General features: G+C 42.4%; 1 protein-coding gene across 3 annotated transcripts in view; it reads left to right on the top strand.

Annotated features, from left to right (window-relative positions):
- Window positions 1–5170: 5170 nt before the first annotated feature.
- Cul5 (cullin 5) overlaps window positions 5171–21199 on the top strand; it is a 61664-nt gene continuing 45635 nt past the window's right edge. The window contains exons 1-2 of one of the 3 annotated variants that reach the window (XM_027415082.2): window positions 5171–5670; window positions 18746–18847. In XM_027415082.2, coding sequence (XP_027270883.1) covers window positions 5647–5670; window positions 18746–18847 — 126 coding nt within the window. In that variant the 5' untranslated portion in view covers window positions 5171–5646. Of the gene's footprint in view, window positions 5671–18745; window positions 18911–21199 lie in introns of those variants that run through there. The other 2 variants (XM_027415083.2, XM_035443700.1) reach the window with 2 other exon arrangements.

The following is a 21199-nucleotide window of genomic DNA, read 5'->3' as shown; positions in this document are numbered from 1 at the left end:
GCCCCTCAGGTAGGAATGGTTCTGGTGGCAGCATGGTCCCTGTGGACACCACCAAGGCCTCAGGTTGTAGCCCCAACCCTGGGCTTCTATGTGAATTTTGATGGTAATATGGAACTCAGACTTCAGCACACACCCCAGATGTGGTAGAACCATAGACCCAGAAATGGTCCTTGGCAGCAACCAAGTCTGAACGTCACCATTGCCTCTGGTGGCAGTACAGGCCACTCAGATCGGCATGGGTCCCAGTGGTAGTGTGGCCCTCAGACACCAACATGGCCCCAGACCTCAAGCATCTGCATGGTCTTCTATGGTAAAAGGAGCCTTGGACATCAGCATGGACCCTGACTGCAGTAAGATCATGGATCCAAACATGGCCCTTAGCTGCAGCTCTGGCCTGGACATCACTATGGAATTGGGTAGCAGTGCAGGCTACTCAGATCTGCATGCATCATGGCCCTTGGACACCAACCTGGACTCAGATCAGATGGGTGACCTGACCCTGGGCATCCTCACGGCCCTCAGTGGCAACAAGAGTCACACATGTCAATCCAGACCCTGGCTATATAGGGCCATGAAACTAGACATGGTCCTTGGCAGCAGCCTAGGCCTGGATGACACCATGGCCCTGGGGGGCAGCACAGGCCACTCAGATCTGCATGGCCTCTTCTGTGGCATGGCCCCCAGACTCCAACAAAGCTGCAGGCTATGGCCTAGATCCCAGGCCTTCTTGTGGGTCCTAGTGGCAACCAGGGCCACAGAATTCAACACATACCTCAGCTGGACCCAGACATGACCCCAGGCAGCAGGTAGGCCCAGTTGACATCCTAGCTCCAGGTTGAAAGGGGTAAACTAAACTAAAATGTTTTACTTCTAATAATTTAGAAATGAAGGGACCAGACCCTCACTCAGCCCCCTTCTTTAGCAGCCAAGACAGGCTACAGAAAAGACATGTAGGCCTCTAACACAAGGAAATTCCAGATCCTCTGGCCTCCTGGAGCCTGGGGCCAAAACTGAACACACACACACACACACACACACACACACAAAAAAAAAAAAAAAAAAAAAAAAAAAAAAAAAAAAAAAAAAAAACTCCAGGCCCCACCTAGCCTCCCAGATACTTGGTTCCTGGGAACTGTTTGGCCACAAAAGAAACTCCAGGGGAGACCAAAACCTCCCCTGTAGTATCCAGGGTATAGTTCTGAAAACTATTGGTATCTATGTACAACAGGCCACCTACAAGTAACAAGACAAAGCCATAGAAACCACAGAATATTCCCTCTCAGCACTGATCAATGAAAATAATTGCTTCACAGGTATTTCATGTCAAAATAGGACTTTGAGAAATTCTCCTGATTGTTCCCAAATGTCAACCAATCAGAAATCAACCGGTACCTATTGATGTAATCCTGTAACTTCAGTCTTTAAAACCTAGCAGTAGAACTTTGCTCCCTCTGGAGACTGCTGGGTCAGCTTGCTAGACAAGGTCCTTGTCATGGTTGGATGAATAAAACCTTGCTGTAGGTGGAAATGCTGGCCACGCCTGCTTGGGGGCTGGCACAGGTGACACTGACTATGCACACTTGGACGTGGTAAGAGTGATGTAGCAAGGCCTTAAATATGAGGGTCGAATGCATGGGGCTCTGTTCCCTTACCTGTCTGGTTGTACGGGACTGGTTCCGTCAGGTGAGTACTTTCCTAATAAACCTTTTTTTTTTTTTTTTTTTTTTTTTTTTTTTCCTCGAAACAGGGTTTCTCTGTCTACCTTTGGAGCCTATCCTGGTACTCGCTCTGGAGACCATGCTGGCCCTTAACTCACAGAGATCCGCCTGCCTCTGCCTCCCGAGTGCTGGGATTAAAGGTGAGCGCCACCAACGCCCGGCACCATCTGTTTTTTAAACTAGCTCTGACTCCATTGGGATCCGCATTAATTGCGTTTCTCAACACCTTGCTTTTGCAGTTTGGTGGGTCTGTCATCTTCCTGGTAGTCTCTGGGGAATCTTTGTAACTTGGGCACAGCACAGGTGGTAGTCCCGACCACTCAGATCAGGATGGCTCTGGTAGCAGTATGGCCCCATGGATATCAACAAGGCCACAGGCAGCAGCCTAGACCCCAGGCTTTATGTGGCCTTTGGTGGCAACATGGGCCAGGGAAAACCAACAAAGACCTCAGCTGCGGTAGGATCATGGAGGTAGGGTCATGGACCCCAGACATGGCCCAGGCATCACCATGGCCCTGGGTATCAAGCAGACCTCCCCCATCAGCCTATTCCTCTCCTTCATTTCTTGTAGGGAGAGATGTTGGGCCCCAGTCTCCATGAGTTGATAACCACAGGTGCATCCTGTTTCCTAGTCCTGGATTACAGCCTCAGCCGTACTCCACTGACATGAGTTGATAATCACAGGTGCATCCTGTTTCCTAGTCCTGGATTACAGCCCCGGCCTTACCCCACTGGCATAAAAAATACCTAGGAAAACATGAGCTCTTACACCTTGGTTTTTCCACTGTGCTGTAAGTCTGTATATAAGGCTGCTCCCTCCCTGCAAAAAACACAGACACGTACACACATTCTCCTAGCACATACAACCGGATGTCTCTGCTTTTAACTGAATCTCCAGGCTTTTGCCCGATATTCAGGCTTAGTCATGGCTCGGACACCACAATTTCGTCCTTTCTGTCTTTCCAGTGTGTGAACCATTCTGCTTCTTTTTCTCTCCCATTTCTCCACCACATATTTGCTTATTATAATGGGCGCTGGGTGGACCCACGGATGTCTTCCTCCAGCCAGGACCTTGAGGATACTGGCTGGCTAGCCCTGGATTAAGCAGAACTGCATGGGGGAGGCATGGGTTGCTTCCTGTCAGTAGGGCCTTGAGGACACCACTGCTGGCCTGCCTGATCTCCCTTCTATTTCTGCATTATCTGCTTTTTTGTTTTTCCTTCACAGCTCTTCTCGCATGTGAAGTTTAATTAATACCTAAGGTCTCTGCAAGAAGTAATAAATTCTAGCATTCAATATATTAATCTATCAATTTAATGTTTAAAATTTCTAGATTTTGTGTTAGGGGTTTTTGCCGAATTTGCTCAGTAGACCGGTTAGCCTCGAACTCACAGAGGTCCGCCTGTCTCTGCCTCCGAGTGCTGGGATTAAATGTGTGTGCCACCACTGCACAGCTTGCCTGCATGTATGTTTGTGTATCATGTGCATGCCTGGTGCCTGTAGAGGTCAGACAGGAGCCCACTTGTGAGTCCCCTGCAGCTTCTGGAAATCAAATCCAGGTCCTCTGGAAGAGCAGTCAGCACTCTTAATCAGTGGGCTATCTCTCCAGCCTTTATATTTAATCTTTGCAAGAGCTCTATGATGTAGATGCTTTTATACTAATTTCACAAATGAGGAAACTAAGACTGTGGTTAAGTAAATCACTCAATATCTAAGAAGTGGAGATCTTATCCCATCTTAAGCCCATTTTCTTGAGACAGGGTCTCATTGTGTAGCTCTGGTTAGCTGGAACTCACTAGAGTGCTGGGATTAAAAGTGTGAGCCACTACCACCCAGCCAAAAACACACTTATAACAAAGGTTTCTTTTTTTGTGTAACTCTGAGTGTCCTGGAACTCTCTTTGTAGACAAAGGCTGGCCTTGAACTCCCAGAGATACGCTTACCTCTGCCTCGTGAGTGCTGGTATTCAAGGCTGGAATTCAAAGTGTGTGCCACCATCAGTGAGAACTTTCATTTTAAAGTATTCCAGATGGTACATTTTATAAATGACTTATTGCCCCACAAATGCTAGGCAAGCTCTTAGACACACACACTCACACACACACACACACACACTCTCTCTTTCCCCCTGACTCGCCCCACTCCCAGATGATTTAGAATTCATCTTTGTAGCAGAAGGGCATCGAACCTGCAATCCTCCTGCCTTAGCCTCCTGTAAGCTTACAGGTCTTACCCACCAGGCCTGGCAAATATGTAATTTAAAAATATATAATATATAATATATAAATTTTGCAGGGCGGCAGAGTCAGTTTGATCTCTGTGAGTTTGAGGCCAGCCTGGTCTACAAGGAAAGTTCCAGGACAGTCAGAGCTGTTACACAGTGAAACTCTGTCTCAAAAAACCAAAAATAAATAAATGAAATAAATAAATAAAATTCAAGGGTCCATGGAGCTTGCTGGCCACTAGCCTAGTTCAAGGTTCAAGTGACCTGTCTATCTTAAGGCAATGTAGCCAGGGAGCGATAGATGTCTTCATGAACACCTTTATAAAGGTACAAAAGAATGCTGTTAGTGTGGTGGTAGTGATGCTCGCCTTTGGTCCCAGCTCTCGGGAGGCAGAGGCAAGGAGAGCTCTGTGAGTTAAAGGCCAGCAAAGTCTACAGAGGAGTGCCAGGACAGGCTCCAAAGCTACACTGAGAAAACCTAGTTCTAAAAACCAAAAATAAATAAACTCACCCTAAACAAACAAAACATCCCCAACCCCCTAACCAAATGTTAGGAATTTGCATAATGCAATAACAGCCAACCTGTGAGATCCCTATATAAACTCTATTCTCTTGTTTAGAGATTCGTGATTTGAAGAGACACAGTTTGGAGAAAATAGTATAGGATGCTCTAGGTCTAGGATTTTTTTAAAAGAGTTTTTTGTTTGTTTTTAAGATTTATTACATATATACTGTTCTATCTACAAGCCAGGAGAGGGCACCAGATTGAATTGTAGATGGTTGTGAGCCACCATGCGGTTGCTGGGAATTGATCTCAGGACCTCCGGAAGAGCAGTCAGTGCTCTTAACCTCTGAGCCATCTCTCTCCAGCCCCTAGGATATGTTTGAAGGAGTCCGAGATTAATAAACACTTCTTGAACAAGCCGGGCATTTTTGAGCAGAGTGATGCTAGTTAACACGTTCGTACATCCATTTACTAAACGAGTAAATCTTGACTGGGCGCCTTTTCCCCGAGTCAGTCTTTACAGAGGACAGCAGTAAAAAAAAAAAAAAAAAAAAAAACCCTTTCCTGGCTAATCTCATCCAGAGCTGCGAATGAATCGCAGTCCCCGGATCTGGGGCGGCGAGCGGGTGGGGCGGCGCCGGCTCCAGCCAATAGGGGGCGCGCTCCGCCCTGCTCCCTGCCTCCGGACCCAGCGGCTTGCAGGCTCCTCGGTTGCTCCCAAGCACGCCCCCGCCCGCAGCGTCACGTGACGCCACCACGGAACCCAAGGAGCCGGGCCTAAGCCGAGTTAAAAGTCGTTGCCGGCGGCCGCCGCGAGTGCAACCCGAGAGGCTCACCCGGAGACGAGTGTGGCAGGCCCGGGGAGGTAGATGCTACCTTTTCCCGGTCAGGTCGGCTCCCGGTCCCTTGCCACCATTCGCCGCTCGCGTCTCCTTGAGCCTTTGCATGCGCTCTCTCGCGTGAGCAGGCCCCGGTTACCATGTAGCGGGAAAGCCTGAGGGAGCACGGGTGCCGGGTACGAGCTCAGCGCTGACGGCACGCAGCTTCGGCGTGTGTGGCCCCCCTTCCCCCTTCCGCCCCCCGCATCTCTGCCGCGGCCCGCGGGGCCCTGCTGGGAACTCCGGCCTCCCGAGGAGGCCTGGCCCCGAGCGCCGCCAATTCTCGCCGCCGCCTCTCGCGAGAGTCCAAGTTGAAGGAACATGGCGACATCTAATCTGTTAAAGGTAAGCCCCTGTCTCCAGCCGGGTTTCTGCTCGCGGCCGACGCGTTTAGTTCCTGGGTGAGCACCGGGCTCCGAGTGAGCGGCGAGATGTGAGAGTGTCTCAGGCTTGTCCACCGGAAGGGACCCGGGACGGCTGCCCCGAATACCCCGACGCCGGGCCCTGGCCTCGGGGTCCAGAGGCTTCGGTGGTTGCTCCCGCTGACTGACTGACTGACTGACTGACTGACTGACTGACTGGGAGGGATGCTTTCAAGGGACCAACCCAGGCTGCGGGCGACAGCAGTGTCGCTGGGCCCCCGGCGGGCGGCCCAGCCATTGTGACTCTTAGGGTCCGTTTCTTCCGAAGCGAGAGTCAAAGACATAATAGGAAAATTCTCGACAAAATGCTGCCTAGCAGGTTTTGACTAGGACCCCCCCCCCCCCGCTTCCTCCCCGGTTCCTTAATTTCTGTTCTCACTCTGCCTCCAGGAAATGCGAGTCAGATAGCAGTGCCTCCCACTCCGCCCCGTTTCTCCCTTTTCTGCATGTTACATCTTCCCTCCAGTTCTCTTGTTCTTGACTTCATGTTCCCATGCTTTTTGTTCCTCGAGGAACTGTCTCTCCCAAGCCTCGACTCCCCTTAGAGGACATCAGGTGACACCCGATGAAGTGCCACCGTCTTTTTAGCTGGTGGGAAAGTTTTTCTTATCAAAGAAGACATTGGGAAGTTTTTAAGTGTCAAGAAAGGCCCGGGGTTGGGGGATGGGGGGCAAATTCTGTTAAAAACTTAGGTAAGGACTGAGGAAGATATGGGGCAGGTTTGAGCTATTTGTGTTTTTAGTTAAGAGTCCTGTCCTAAAAGTATTGACTGAAATGGGGGTAGTGATTACCTGAGGGAAAATAAACACTGTATTCAGGCTCTGTGGATGAATAATAATAATGAAATAGAGAATGTGCCCTCCCCCCCCCCAAAAAAAAGCAGGGTCTCTTTAGCCCCATCTTGCCAGAATTTGCTGTATAACTCAGCAGGCCTCAAACTCACAGAACTGCCTCTGTCTGTGCTGAGATTGAAGACTTGCATCACCACCCTGGAGAGTCCTTTAAAAGGACCTAGATTCCCTGAATTTGTCTCTTGTTTTTTTCTTTGTTTGTTTTGTTTTGTTTTTTAAGACAGGATTTCTCAGGTAGCCTTGGCTGTCCTTGAACTAGCTCTGTAGAGCAGTGTGGCTTTGAACTCAGTGATCTGCTTGTCTGCCACCCTCTTCCCCAGTGATGGAATAAAAGCCATGTGCCACCACACCCATCTGAATTTCTGTCTCTTAAGAGCTTCATGGTATTGAGTTCCTTAACCTCTGCCCAAGCTTCTTCCTTCAGGAAGATGAAATTATCAGTACCATTTTTCATAGCCCTGTTGTGATCAAATGATTTACTTATGATGCTTTAAAAACAGTGATTGCACTTAATATGCAATTCACTAAAGCACTAGAACTTCTGTGCCTATTCCTATAGGAAAACCATTGGGCAGTGGCAACACACACTTTTAATCACAGCACTTGAGAGGCAGAGCAGGTGGAGGCCAGCCTGGTCTACAAAAACAAGTTCCAGGACAACCAGGGCTGTTAATACAGACAAGTTGTTACCCTGTCTTGAAAAACAGCTAACAAGAAGAAATAAACTAAAAAGAAAAAAGAAAAAAAAAAAGAAGAAAGAAAAACAGGTAAAACTGGGCCTGGGGTTGCAGGTCATTACCAATATGAAGGTCACTGAGGCAGGAGGATCATGAATTCTAGCCTAAACTAGTAGTAGTGAATTTGGAACCAGCTCAGACTACATTATATATAGACTAATTCACAGAAATGATATTACTGACTCTACTCTGCTTTGTTTTTCATAATACTGTAGCAAAATTCTTTTTAACATTTCATTTGTTTGTTTGTTTTTTGTTTTTGTTTTTTCGGGACAGGGTTTCTCTGTAGCTTTGGAGCCTGTCCTGGAATTCACTCTGTAGACCAGGCTGGCCTTGGCTGTCTGCCTCCCGAGTGCTGGGATTAAAGCCACCACTGCTCAGCTTAATCCCAACAACATTCTTAAAGTAGAGGCAGGCTTGATGTCTGAATTCCAGGCCAGCCAGGGCTATTGTCAGATCCTGTCTTTAAAACAAAAAAGAAAAAATAAATAAAAGATAAGAGTCTGAAGTCAGATGTCAAACACACTGCAGAGTTTTTGATGACCTTGTCTTGTGAAATAATAACCATGGGAAAAAGCAAATTTTGGAAATGAATATTATTTAGTATGTGATTTATTTTTTATTTCTTTATAGTTCTGGTTGGTCTTGGTATTTCCTGTATAGATAGATTAGAAAGATGTACACCACCAGGTCTGGCTTATAGTTTAAGATGGAATTTACAGTATGATGGACATAACAAACAGACATTTGATTCTGTTATCTGCACCTCAGTTGCCACATATTCACCTCTTTGAGGTTTTTTTGGAACTTTTTCTCCTTTTGTTGGAAGGTTGAATTCTGAATACATATTGAAAAGTAGTAATCATCCCATCGGTGGTGGATGGTACACACCTTTAATTCTAGCACGTGGGGAGGCAGAGGCAGGTGGATCTCTAAGTTCTGTTGAGGCCAGCCTGGTCTACAGAGTGAGTTCCAGGACAGGCTTCAAAGCTACAGAGAAACTCTGTCTTGAAAAAATTCAAACCAGGGCCTGGAGAGATGGCTCAGAAGTTAAGAGCAAAGGCTGCTCTTCCAGAGGTCCTGAGTACAATTCCCAGCGACCACATGGTGGCTCACAACCATCTATAATGTAAGATCTGGTGCCCTCTTCTTGCATGCATGTCATTGGGTTTGCTAGGATTTAGTTCTGATTTAAAATTTCTTTCATAGAAATTTACTAACACTGTAAATCTCAGGGGTCGCACAGCATGTTGGGCAGAAATCAACCATGGCTTGAGTTAGATCACCAGGTGTGTGTATACATGCTGGCAGAACATTATACATAACAAATAAATTTTAAAAAAAAGAAGTCACTTCCAAAAAAAAAGGCATGCTTTTATATTGCAATTTTATTTTGAGGTTTTATTTTCTGGTTAGATCAAATGAGCCGCCATTGGATCTTGGAAATCTTTTGAATATAGAAAGATGTATAATATATTTTGATATAGAGTTATCACTGGGCTAGGGGAATTAAATCTGACCCCTCTCACTTGGGTACTTTATCTGTTTTTTTTCCTTACACAGTCTGTCTGTAGAACATTTCTAGCAATCTGATAGTGCCCTTTCATCTATTTTAGATTACTTCTGACACTTAATTCTGCCTGTTCTTTTTTCTTTTGCAGTTGTCATCTGGGCTCAGAGTGCTCATTTTCTTCATTTCCAGTTGATTATCCTATTCCATACAGCAACTGTTCAAACATTTTTCACACCTCTCAGTTTTTAGCATATTATCTAGCAATTTAGGCCTGTATTTCTCTTGGCCAATACCACACATTTTTTTCTAGTTTCTCTGTATTGTACTTTTTCAAGTCACCTTCCACCTGTTCTTTTTTAGCCTTCACTGTCTCCCAAGACTTGGTGGCATGTCTCCCTCTCTGCTATCCCTTTTTTCTTTTCCCTTTTCTCACTTCTCTAAATATAAGAAAGTTTGTGTCTTTTGTGTAAACTTAGCCAGTGTCCTGCTTCTGTTCTCAGGCTTTTGGCTGTGTGCTTCTGTGTAGCTCTTCTTTTCCCTTAATTTACCCACCTGGCTATCTTGAAGCTATCAAGTGTAAGAGCATCGATAATATCCTGATTGTCAAACCAGGTTCTTTTTGATAAGCTTCATCCATTCTTGTATTATTGCTCACATTGTCTGCTGTTTTTCTTGTTTTGTGACTTTTTCCCCCCTCCCTCTGTATTTTACTGTTTACCCTGTTTTTCACTGACATATAAATTATTTCTCAGGATTCAATCTTCAACCCTTTCTTTGTTCTGGTACAGTCCCAACTCCTCTCTTTCTGTCTCTCTCTGTCTCCGTCTCCGTCTCCGTCTCTCTCTCTCTCTCTCTCTCTCTCTCTCTCTCTCTCTCTCTCTCTCTCTGTTTCTGTGTGTTTTCTCTCTCTGTTTCTCTCTGTTTCTCTCTCTCTCCCTCTCTCCTCCCTCCTTCTCTCCTCCCTCCCTCCCTCCCTCTCTGTCTCTCTCTCTCTCTCTCTCTCTCTCTCTCATTTCTCTGTGTAGTCTCAGCTGTGCTTGAACTCTGTAGACCAGGCTGGCCTCTCTACCTCTGCCTCCTGAGTGCTGGGATTAAAGGAATGCGCCACCACCACCAGGTTCTATTTCATTCTTTTTATCTTAGTGTTGATTTCTTTGAGACCTTCCCAGTTGACTTTTTTTTTTTTCTAGACAGGGTTTCTCTCTGTACTTTGGAGCTGGCCTCAGACTCACATAGATAGGCCTGCCTCTGCCTCCCAAGTACTGGGATTAAAGGAGTGTACCACTACCACATGGCATTGCAGTTGACTCTTAATAAGAAACTGAAAAAGAAATTAAACAAGAAGCATAGTTTTTTCTCAGTGCAAACTTTTTATCATTTGGAAAGAAGGAAAATGAAAATATAAATGAGCAATTTTAAGTGTCTAGAATGTATTCATTATTAATGTTGTTTATTAGACAGCAATATGCAAGGGACCCTGAAGAATACAGAGGCATATATAATAATGCCCATGCTCTGTGGGAGGGAGTTCATCATACTCAAAGAGATGGTTTTCTCTAAGGCAGACATTTCTGAAATGTTACTACACAGATTGAGGAAATTGATGGGACAATTGTAGAATGTTATGAAGAGAGCATTGGGGCTTAATTTTAAAGAATGGGTACTCTATGTGTTTGCATGTGTGAATGTGTGCACATGTATATGCTTGAATGTGGAAGCCAGAGGTCAACTTCAGGGGTCATTCCTCAGGTTCTGTCCACCTTGTTCTTTGACACAGTGACTCTCATTTGGCTAGTTAGCCTAGATTGGCTGGGAGAGAGCCTCAGGGATACCCCATCTCTGCTTCACCAGCGCTGGGATTACATAGCACTACCGTAATCAGTTTATTATTTTTTTGTTTTTCTAAACATGGATTCTGGAAGATTAAATTGTTCTCTCATTTTTGTAAGGTGAGTGCTTACCAACTAAGCCATTGGTCTTGTTTTCTGATTGATTTTTAAAAAATATTTTTCAAATTTTATTTTTATTTGATATATTTTATGTGTACAGTGCTCACAAAGGTCAGAAGAGGGCATTTGATCCCTTGGAACTGGAGTTATAGATAGTTGTGAGAGATATCATGAGAACAGAACTTGGGTCCTTAGCAAGAACAACATGGGCTCTTGATGGCAGAGCCCTGCTCAGCCTCTGAGTACTTTTTTTTCCCTCTTTTTTTTTTTTTTTTTTTTTTTTTTTTCATTCTTTGGTTTTTCAAGTTAGAGTTTCTCTAACTTGAAGCTTGTCCTGGAACTTCCTCTGTAGACCAGGCTGGCCTCAAACTCAAGAGATCAGCCTGCCTCTGTCTCTTGAGTGCTGAGATTAAAGGTGATCGCCACTACCGCCCGGCCTGAGTATTCTTCATGATGGTGATGAGGAAAAAATTTGATAGGAATAGAGAAATATGTGGTGGATTGTGTTGGGTCTTGTGTGGATGATGCACCTTGGAGCTGTTGCATGATAGTAGCCCAGTAACTAAGGAAACAACAGAAAAGGAAGAATAAAAGCAAAGTCGGGGCCAGATGTAAAAGGTTAGGAAGGCAGCTTTGAAATAAAGTTTCCTTGATAATGACCAAGATTTTAAAAATGTACGTGCAGAGGGAGATACTGTGAAACTGTCAACCTAGCTACACATAAAATTATATGTATTCACAATCTGTCTTGAGGAGTGTTTGTGCTAAATGACATTTCTTTGAAACTATAACAGTCTTTGCAGCTATGGAAAATAAATGTAATTGTGTTGTGGGGTATTCACCAGAGATTTCAGAACATGGGTTTACGCCAATAGAAAGGCTTTAACTACACTAAGCCTTTCTTAGGGTGAGCTTTTAAGCCCCCAAACCATATCCTGGATTGTCGTACTTAGAGACTATGGATTTTGTTTTCTTTCTAACTGGTGGTACTATCTATAGCTGAGTTTTATAGCCTGAATGGTATTTTTTGTTGTTTGTTTGTTTGGTTTTTTGAGACAGGGTTTCTCTGTGTAGCTTTGGAGCCTGTCCTGGGAAATTTAGAGTTCTAGAAATGAAATATCCCAGACTTGTTAAAGAAGCGTGAGAAAAGATGCTCACGTGCCTGTATTGTCTTTCTTCTCCTCCTGCCCCCATTTTAACAGGATCTCATGCTTGCTTCATTTCTCTAGGATGACCTTGAACTTCCTGTCCCTTTTGTTTTGTTTTTTTTTTGTTTTGTTTTTTTGCTTTTCGAGACAGGGTTTCTCTGTAGCTTTGGAGGCTGTCCTGGAACTTGCTTTGTAGACCAGGTTGGCCTGGAACTCACAGATCTGCCCCCCAAGTGTTGGGATTAAAGGCATGCACCACCACCGCCCGGCCCTTAATAGTACTCCCAGGTGTGTGCCACCCTGCTTGTTTGGTGCTGGAGAAGAGCCTTGGGCTTCATATCCTGAGTCCTTTATGTCCTTAGCCCCAGGACAAGTCTTTCTTAGGTATGTACCTAATTCTGTTACTAGAAGTCATCTGGCTCTTGTAGTAGGTAAATAGAGGCATATAGGCTCTGTAGACAAGCAGGGTAGATATCAGGTTAAAACATAGGTCAAATACATGGAGTAAATCAGCAATAACAAGGATAACTGGGGTTTCCCCAGTCTGTAAATATCATCCATTCTGCTGTATGCTATTTGAAGTGTCTGATGGTAGTAAGTAGAAAGACTGTCCTTACAAAGTCTTAAAAAGGAGCTTACATTGTAAAGGATGTGAATACTGAAGAAATGGGTAGCATATTGCATGCTGGTTTAAAAAATACATATCCCCCCCCCCCCCCCCACACACACACAGGGTTTCTTTGTAGCAGTCCTGGCTGTCTTGGAACTCACTTTGTAGACCAGACTGGCCTGGAACTCACAGAGACCCACCTGCCTCTGCCTCTGCCTCCGGAGTACTAGGATTAAAGGTGAGCACCACCACCTCTTGTTAGTTTGTTTGTTTCTTTCTGTTTTTGTTTTTTGTTTTTTGTTTTTTTTTTTTTTCGAGACAATACAAGTTTCTCTGTATTGCTTTGGAGATTGTCCGGGAACTAGCTCTTGTAAACCAGGCTGGCCTCAAACTCAGAGATCCACCTGCCTCTGCCTCCCGAGTGCTGGGATTAAAGGCATATGCCACCAATGCCCTGCTTCATTTTTAATTATCTGCATGTGTATGTGTGTCTGTGTGGAGGGTATATGCACTTTAGTGCAGGTACCTGGGAGGCCAGAAGAAGAGAACATTGATTCCCTAGAGGTGGAACTGAACTCAGGTCCTCTGCAAGAGTAATCGGTACTCTTTCACTGCTGAGCCATCTCACAGTCCCAGAATTCCAGAATTGATAACTTTTATCTTTTTTTTCCTTCCCCCATCTTTCTCTTTTTGGAATCTCACTGTATTGCCCAGAATGGTCTTGAATTCCTAAGCTAAAGTGATTCTTCTACCTCAGCCTCTTAAATGGTAGAATTATATGCATTTACTGCCTCAGCAAGTTTTATGGTATTTTCAAAGTCCTGTTTGGATATGGGTGTAGTTCAATGGTTTAGCACATATGTAGTGTTTGTGAAACCCAGCACCACACAAAACAAAAAAAAACAAAATGTTAAGTTGAACATTTTAAGTCCTGCTAGTTGGTCACAGTGTGATTACAGTAATAATTGTGGCACTCAGGATGGGAGACCAATCTAGAAGACCAACCTAGATAGGGTACATAGGGAGAGCCCTGTTTCAGAAAGCCAAAGGGAAGACTAGGAATTTAGCATTTGCCTACCATTGTACAAGACCTTGGGTTCAATCTCCAGTACCACAGAGTAAACAAATGGGGTGTGTGTGTCCTACTTAGTTTGGATTAAAATTTCAGGTCCATAGCAAGGCAAAAGTTTATTTTTCCCTGTTCAGAACTTTGGCTTTTGATGTAGTAGGAATACAAAATGGACTTTTTTAGTTTGGTTTGGTAAGGCCTGTCTGAAGTGATACTGGATCTGAAACCTTAACAATCTGCATTCTAAGGTCTTAAGAGGCACTGATTGATTTAACATAATTGAGGGACAATTTTAAATGACTAGAGTGAATAGAATTGTTACTGTTCAAATATAGTTTTGTGGTTATTTTGACTAATGTGAACTGTAAGTGTGACTTTAAAAATCACATAATTGTCTTCCTGATAGTATAGGAACTTGTTTGAGGACTTCTATCATTTGGTCCCATATACAACAGTAAGGAGTGGCTTTGCCCAAAGGCAGTTTGTTTTAGAAGATACATGACTTGAATACCTGAATAAAAAGCTGGGGTGCTGCAAAGCACGGGCTCTTGGATGATGAAGTTGCTGGCAGTGAGCCCAGCCAGGGAGAGTGTGGCTTGGTAAGCTTTCCCATCCCTCTTGGAAACGAGGAAGAAGTAGAAGAGTCGTGTGAGGATTTTGCCTATTAATAAAAGCTAACACATTCCCCTGACTTCCGTCTTCTTCAGGAACTTCCACATTCAAAGTGGGAATGGAGAGTTGCACTAGCTGTACTTCAGAGGACCCAGGTTATGATGATCCCAGCAACAATTTTAGTTTCAGGAGACCTGACATCCTTTTCTGGCTTCTGCTAGTATCAGGCATGAATGTGGTACACAGATACGCATGCAGGCAAATAGATAAACTTAACTAAAATGAAAATAATTAAATATTATGGAGCTTAGCAAAAATAATTCTGGTGACTTGGAATTGTTTTCTGTTTTATTAGAGTGGGCCCCAAATGACATTTAGGGTAGGGCTATTTTGACTTCTCCATTATTTAGCTTTCTATCATATAACAAAATACCTGTGATTAAATTATAAAGGAAAAAAAAAAAAGGTTATTTTAGAGTTGCCAGTCCTTGACTGAGTGAGCTGTTGATTCTTTGATATGGATAGCAAGCACATCATGGTGTGAATGAATGAGCAAAACTACTTGTAAGGCAAGAAACAAAGAAAAGAGAAGAGGGTGGGATCCTACAATCTTCAAGCATAACCCCAATAACCTAAGGTTCTCCACAAGGTCCTACTAACTACAAGTCTCAGTGTACCGCCCTGGCACAACATTGGAGCTCTAGCTTCTCCAATATAAACTTAGCATCTTTCTGATGATTCTACCCACTTTCTGGATTCCATTCTGGCTGGTGGGACCATATTTCTAGCCTTGTGTATGTGTTCTGGCAATTGTTCTGCTGCCTCCTTCTTCGCAATGTTTTTTTCTCCGACCCTTTGTTGTTGTTGTTGTTGTTGTTGTTTTGTTTTGTTTTGTTTGTTTTTTGAGAGCAGGTTTCTCTGCATTAGCTCTGGCTGTCCTGGAGCTCACTCTGTAGACCAGGGTGCTTGAGGAACTCTTCTGTATATCTGCAGAGTGACATCGTTCTGTCTGTCTTTGTCCCAACCCTCACACTTCAAATTCTAGTCACTACTACAACTCTTCAAATTCTTGCCTTTTTAACTTAGTGAAACCACCAGGCTGTGTTTAGGTTCCTTCTCTCTTGCTAAGCCCTAGAAACTCTCTAACCAAATATGTTGAGTGTTAGACGCCTTTCATCTTTCATTTCTCAGGAAGCACTGCCTTGTGCTGCTTTTCAGCTTCCCAGATGTAGGAGGGGAAGTTTGTTTCCTGTTAGTCTTTCATAGTTTACAGCAGGTATCCCTGCTGTATATATAATAAACAATTTTTTTTAAATATGGGAAATGCTATTACAATGGAGAGATTTAGGTCTCTGTATGATAATACACTGGATGATGGAGCAGCTATAGAAGAGAGAACAAAAAATTCAGGAGAAACCATAAAACAAATATTTTGGCAAACTTTTATAAATGAACAAAGACCAAAATAAAAAATAATGAATAAATGACACTGTCATTGAAAGTCTGGTAGATCCATACAGGTGTGGATGTCACAATAATGCGCCAGAATATTAGTATCCAAATTGGCCTCTTCAGGAGGTAAATGTTCAGCTTTTAGGGATTGGAACTTTATCACAGGTAAAACAGCACCAGGTTGGTCAAATGTAGAGGTCCAGAAGGACAGAGAGGAAAATAAAGCCATATGTGGCTATCTGGAGATGTGATTTGCTACAGCAATGGAATACTTAGATTAACATTCTTCTAATCTTAGAAAAAAAAACATAAATTAACATGTGGTGTCACACGTCTGTAATCCTAGCACTTAGGAGGCAGTGGCAGAGGCAGATGGATCTCTGTGAGTTCAAGGCCAGCACAGGTCTATGGAGCAAGTTTTAGGACAGACTCCAAAGCTACAGAGAAACCCTGTCTCAGAAAACAGACAAACAAGAACAGTCAATGGCTATTCAGGTTGTACAAGAACAGGGCACTACAACTGCTGATCTTTCAAAGGCACCAACAGCCCTACTTTTAAATGGTTGACAGACAAACTTATATGGGTTAAGCAATGGCCTTTAGCAAGAGAGAAACTGCAGGCTTTAGAAGAGCTAGTATAGGAGCAAAAAAATGCTCAGCATATTGAAGAATCATTCAGCCCTTGGAATCCTCCTGAATTTGTTATTAAAAAGAAATTTGGAAAATGGAGAATGGTAATAGATCTAAGAGCTGTTAATAAGGTGATTCAACCAGTGGGTTCTCTACTGGAATTCACTATACCTTTACAAGAAAAATACAGAAAAATTTGCCTTCATGGTGCCTACTTATAATAATAATTCCTAGCCTGTTTAGAGGTAGCAATGGAAGTTTCCCACAGGGAATGTTAAATAGCCCCACCCTGTGCTAATATTTTGTAAGTCAGCCATTGAAAATGATACGTAAACAATTTATTCAATCTATGGTTTACCATTACATGGATGGCATCTTACTAGCTGATTCAAATGTAGATACTTTACAGTATTTGAAGAAGTAAAGAAAATTTTGCCTTGTTGGGGATTACAAATTGCTCATGAAAAAATGCAAGAGGAGATTTTATTAATTATTTAGGATATAAAATTTTACAGAAAATTAGACCCCAAAAGGCGCAAATTAGGAGAGATTGATTGCTGACTCTTAATGACTTTCAAAGATTGCTAGGAGACATTTCCTATCTAAAGCCCACTATTGTAGTAGAAAAAAAAAATGATCTGAGTATTTGTTAAATTTGACAAGGACTTAAATAGTCCAAGAGAATTATCAGCTGAAGCTGAGGAAGACATGGCTTTGGAAAAGAAATTACAGGATGCACATGTGGATCATTTGGATCCAGAGCTTGAGTGCATTTTGGTTATTTTTCCCTCTAAGCATTCTCCTACAGGAATATTAATGCAAAGGGAAGCTATTGTCTTAGAATGGATCTTTTTACCACAAACATGGATAAAAAATTAAAAGCTTATGTGGAAAAGATCTCTGATTTTATTCTTAAAGCAAAATTGGGACTTTGTCAATTAGCAGGAATAGACCCAGCAGAAATTGTAGTACCTTTTTACTAATGATGAAATTAACAAATTACGGGCAGAAAGTGAACCTTGACAAAGAGCTGGCAGTAATCTTTTGGGAGACATGAACAACCAATATCCCAAAAGCAAGAGAATTCAATATAAAAAGAGAACGAATTGAATCCTTCCTCATTGTACAGAGAACAATATCTAGAGCCCCCTACATTCTATACTGATCCAAGTAAACCAGGAAAGGCAGGTTATAAATGAGAAAATTTGAGTGGCTCAAAGCCCTTAATTCTGTCAGATTCTCATGGTATTCCTGGATTTTATGGAAACTCAGCATAATTAGTGATTTACAATATGCAGAAAGAGTTGCTTTGCATATTGAAACTGCTGAATTTATACCAGATGACACAGAATTGATTTATTTATTATTCAGTTACAAGACATAATCTGGAACAGGAACCCTATGTATGTGTCACATCACACATCCGATCCCATATGGATCTGCCAGGCCCTCTAGCACATGGTAATGATAAAATTGATCAATTATTGATAGAAAATGTGCTGGAGGCCTCAGAATTTCATAAAAATCATCATGCCAGTAGCAAAGGTTTGGAGAAATTTCCACATCTTGGCAATAAACCAAGGAAATTATAAGGAGATATTCTGCCATATTTTTATACAACCAAACTTCATTTCCAGCAAGAAGTAGCCCAAAGGGTACTTGAAGGAATGAAATCTGGCAGATGGATGTGTTTCAGTTTTCAGAATTTAGAAAATTAAAGTATGTAGACCATACCATTGATTACCTATTCAAGATCTGAGTGGGCAATTGCTTTGAGTTCTGAAAAGTCTGATTTGGTAGTTACACATTTGCTAGAAGTAATGGCCATCATGGAAATACCTATAGAAGTTAAGACTGACAATGCTCCAGCATATATCTCTATTAAATGAAGTAATTGTTTTGCTTATTATATTATAAAGCATATAACAGGTATGCCACACAATCCCACAGGGCAAGCAGTTATGGAAAGATGCTAAATAAACAGGGGTAATAAAGACCTCCCCCCAGAAATAGATTGCATAATTTTTTTATTAACTTTGAATTTTCTGAATGCTAATGAGAAAAGAATGACAGTTTCGGAGAGACATTGGATAATAGAAAAACAATGGGATTAAATCAGCCTGCATACTTTAAAGATGTGCTGACCTAGGAATGTAAACCAGGACATGTGTTACATTGGGGAAGGGGTTTTGCTTTTGTTTTCCACAGGAGAAGAAAAGCTATGGATACCATCAAAATCAATAAAGACTAGATTTGAACAAGACACCCCTTGATTAGAAGAGGTGATAGTTAATCAAACAGCATGGCCATTCAATTTGAACTAACTTTAAAACTAACAAATGCTTTTCACTGGATGAGATGTAACTTGCCAGAAGGGATCCTCCCCAAAATTAGGGTTGGAGAAAGGTTATGTTTTTGTCTTTTCAGGAGAATGAAGGCATCCAGCTAAGGAAGCTGAAGACCACTGGACAAATGAGACATCTGAGGGAAAAGGACAAATCATCCAGAGAAAATGTCCCAAGAAAAAGAGTAAATTGGCCTATTAGCATATCACGTCTCCAATAGGATAAAATTTCTCCAATCTTCCCAAATGTTTGTTTCTGCTTTTCTTTACAGACATATAATAAAAATGGTTTCTTTGTAGTCCCACTCCAATTAAAAATTAAAGCTGGTTTTGGAGTTGGAATGTTGCGCTCTCTCTAAACCCAAGCATGTAAAACCCAAAATCTCTGTCGTCAGAAGAGCCACCTGATATGGGACAGAAGAAAAACAAAAATGAAGGGTCTATTTTATTGCCACTCTCAATCATTTGGTTTTATTTTGAGTCTTTGAAGCTTTTCTTAAGGTGTAAATATTGTCTCAGAATTTATAAGATTAATATATTTTTTAAACTTTTTATAATATTAATGGTCATATAGAATACTAATTCTAGAAAAAGGTTTCGTGTAGCTTCTTATACATGATTTTGGGTTTGAGTCTCTATCAGGTAACTAGGGATTAAGTTTATGTATTCTGGGTATACATAATGAAGTATGGTCCTTTAATCTCTTTGAGATCTGCAGCATATGGCATTTTCTACAGTGAACCATGACCATGTTTAACAGTGACGTTTGAAGTCTCCAAAGGGAGGATGAGGCCCCACAATGACTAATTCTCCAGGACTGTGTGTGATAGCACCACTAAGCTGAGAAACAGCACCTAAAGATGGCTTTGAACTATAGACTCCTCAGGAAAATTTTCAGTTGGCTAGTTGAGATGATCCAGCCTCACAGATTACTCTAGCCAGGATTTGAGACAAGCCCTGCACTTTCCTATTGCACAGAGACTGGACAACAAGTAATTTAGCTGTCTCACCCAGGACTTGACAATTGACTCAAAATCTCTTTTCAGGATCCCCTAATGATGCTGTTGCCTCCAGACAGCAGGAAGTAAATTTAAGAATATGATGCCCACATTCCTAAGAGGTTGGGTGGGTTTTTGTTTTGTTTTTCGAGTCTCCTTCGTTTTTGGAGACTGTCCTGGAACTTGCTCTGTAGACCAGGCTGGCCTCAAACTCACAGAGATCCACCTGCCTCTGTCTCTTAAGTGCTGGATGCCCGGCTAGGGTGAGTGATTTTTGATTATTGTATGGGTTATGGATATTTGACATTGTTTAGGGTAGTCAGTTGCAAGTTGTTATTGGTAATAGTCAGGAAAAATGTTGAACATAGGAAATTAGATTCAGAATTTTTGTTTTCAAAAACAAAAAGGGAGACATAGATATGATAGTATGTAAGGGTAGATTATTAAATCTACTTTTAAATCAAAAAAGTAACTACATATTTTACATTTACTTGGATTTTTTGTGTCTTGATACAAAGTTATGATTATTTTTGTTAGATTATACCGTACATACATTTCTAATCTTGTTCAAGTTATTGTACACATGCAACTAATTTAACTATGTATCACAAAGTTTTAGCCCGTGAAAATTATTACCAACTATTTAGGATAATAAGGAACTGCAAGTTAGGGATTAGTCTTCTATTACCATCAAACTTGTAGTCAGATCGGTTTTCAAGGTCAAACATATATTTTAGACAGACAGGCCATCTTAAAATATGTCAGAGTTGCTTCTGCCCTGCTCGGAGGCTGGGGGCTGCTCATGGCGTATCCCAGCTTCACCAGATCCAGTATGTCCAGGGACTCTGGATCCTTGGTGCCAGTCCCACCTCCATCCACCAGACTAGATAGGCTTGGGGGTGTTTCCGGTCCTTCTGCCCTGCTCGGGGTCACTTGAGGCTGGAGGGCTGCACACAGAGGATCCCAGTTCTGCTGGAACCAGCACTTCCAGAGACTTCCAGGTCCTCGGTGCCAGTCACGCCTCCATCCACTGAAATAGGAGAGGAAGAGAATCCTTCTACACCCACCGGAAGAAAGGATGGGAAGACAATTTAAAAACACATTCAGGCCTGGAGAGATGGCTCAGCGGTTAAGAGCACTGACTTCTTCCAGAGGTCCTGAGTTCAATTCCCAGCAACCACATGGTGGCTCACAACCGCCTTGAATGAGATCTGGTGCCTTCTGCCTGCATGCAGGCAGAAGACTGTATAAATAATAAATTAAAAAAACAAAAAACAAAAAACAAAACACATTCAACAGCAAAAAAAGAAAAAACCAATACGACACCACCAGAGACCCTACACGGGCAAGACCCAAACATCACAACACAGATGATGCAGAAGAGAATGACCTTAAAAACATCATGAAAATGATAGAGGGCCTCAAAGAGGATATGAGAAAATCTCTTAAAGAAATGGAAGAAAATGAGAAAATCCCATAAAGAAATGGAAGAAACAAACCAAAAAGTACTAGAAATCAACAAATCTCTTAAGGAAAGTC

The sequence above is a fragment of the Cricetulus griseus genome, chromosome 4 (assembly GCF_003668045.3).
Source record: "Cricetulus griseus strain 17A/GY chromosome 4, alternate assembly CriGri-PICRH-1.0, whole genome shotgun sequence".
In the NCBI taxonomy this organism is placed as follows: domain Eukaryota; kingdom Metazoa; phylum Chordata; class Mammalia; order Rodentia; family Cricetidae; genus Cricetulus; species Cricetulus griseus.
The sequence above is the reverse complement of the archived record's forward strand: the minus strand, read 5'-3'. Positions and strand labels throughout refer to the sequence as shown.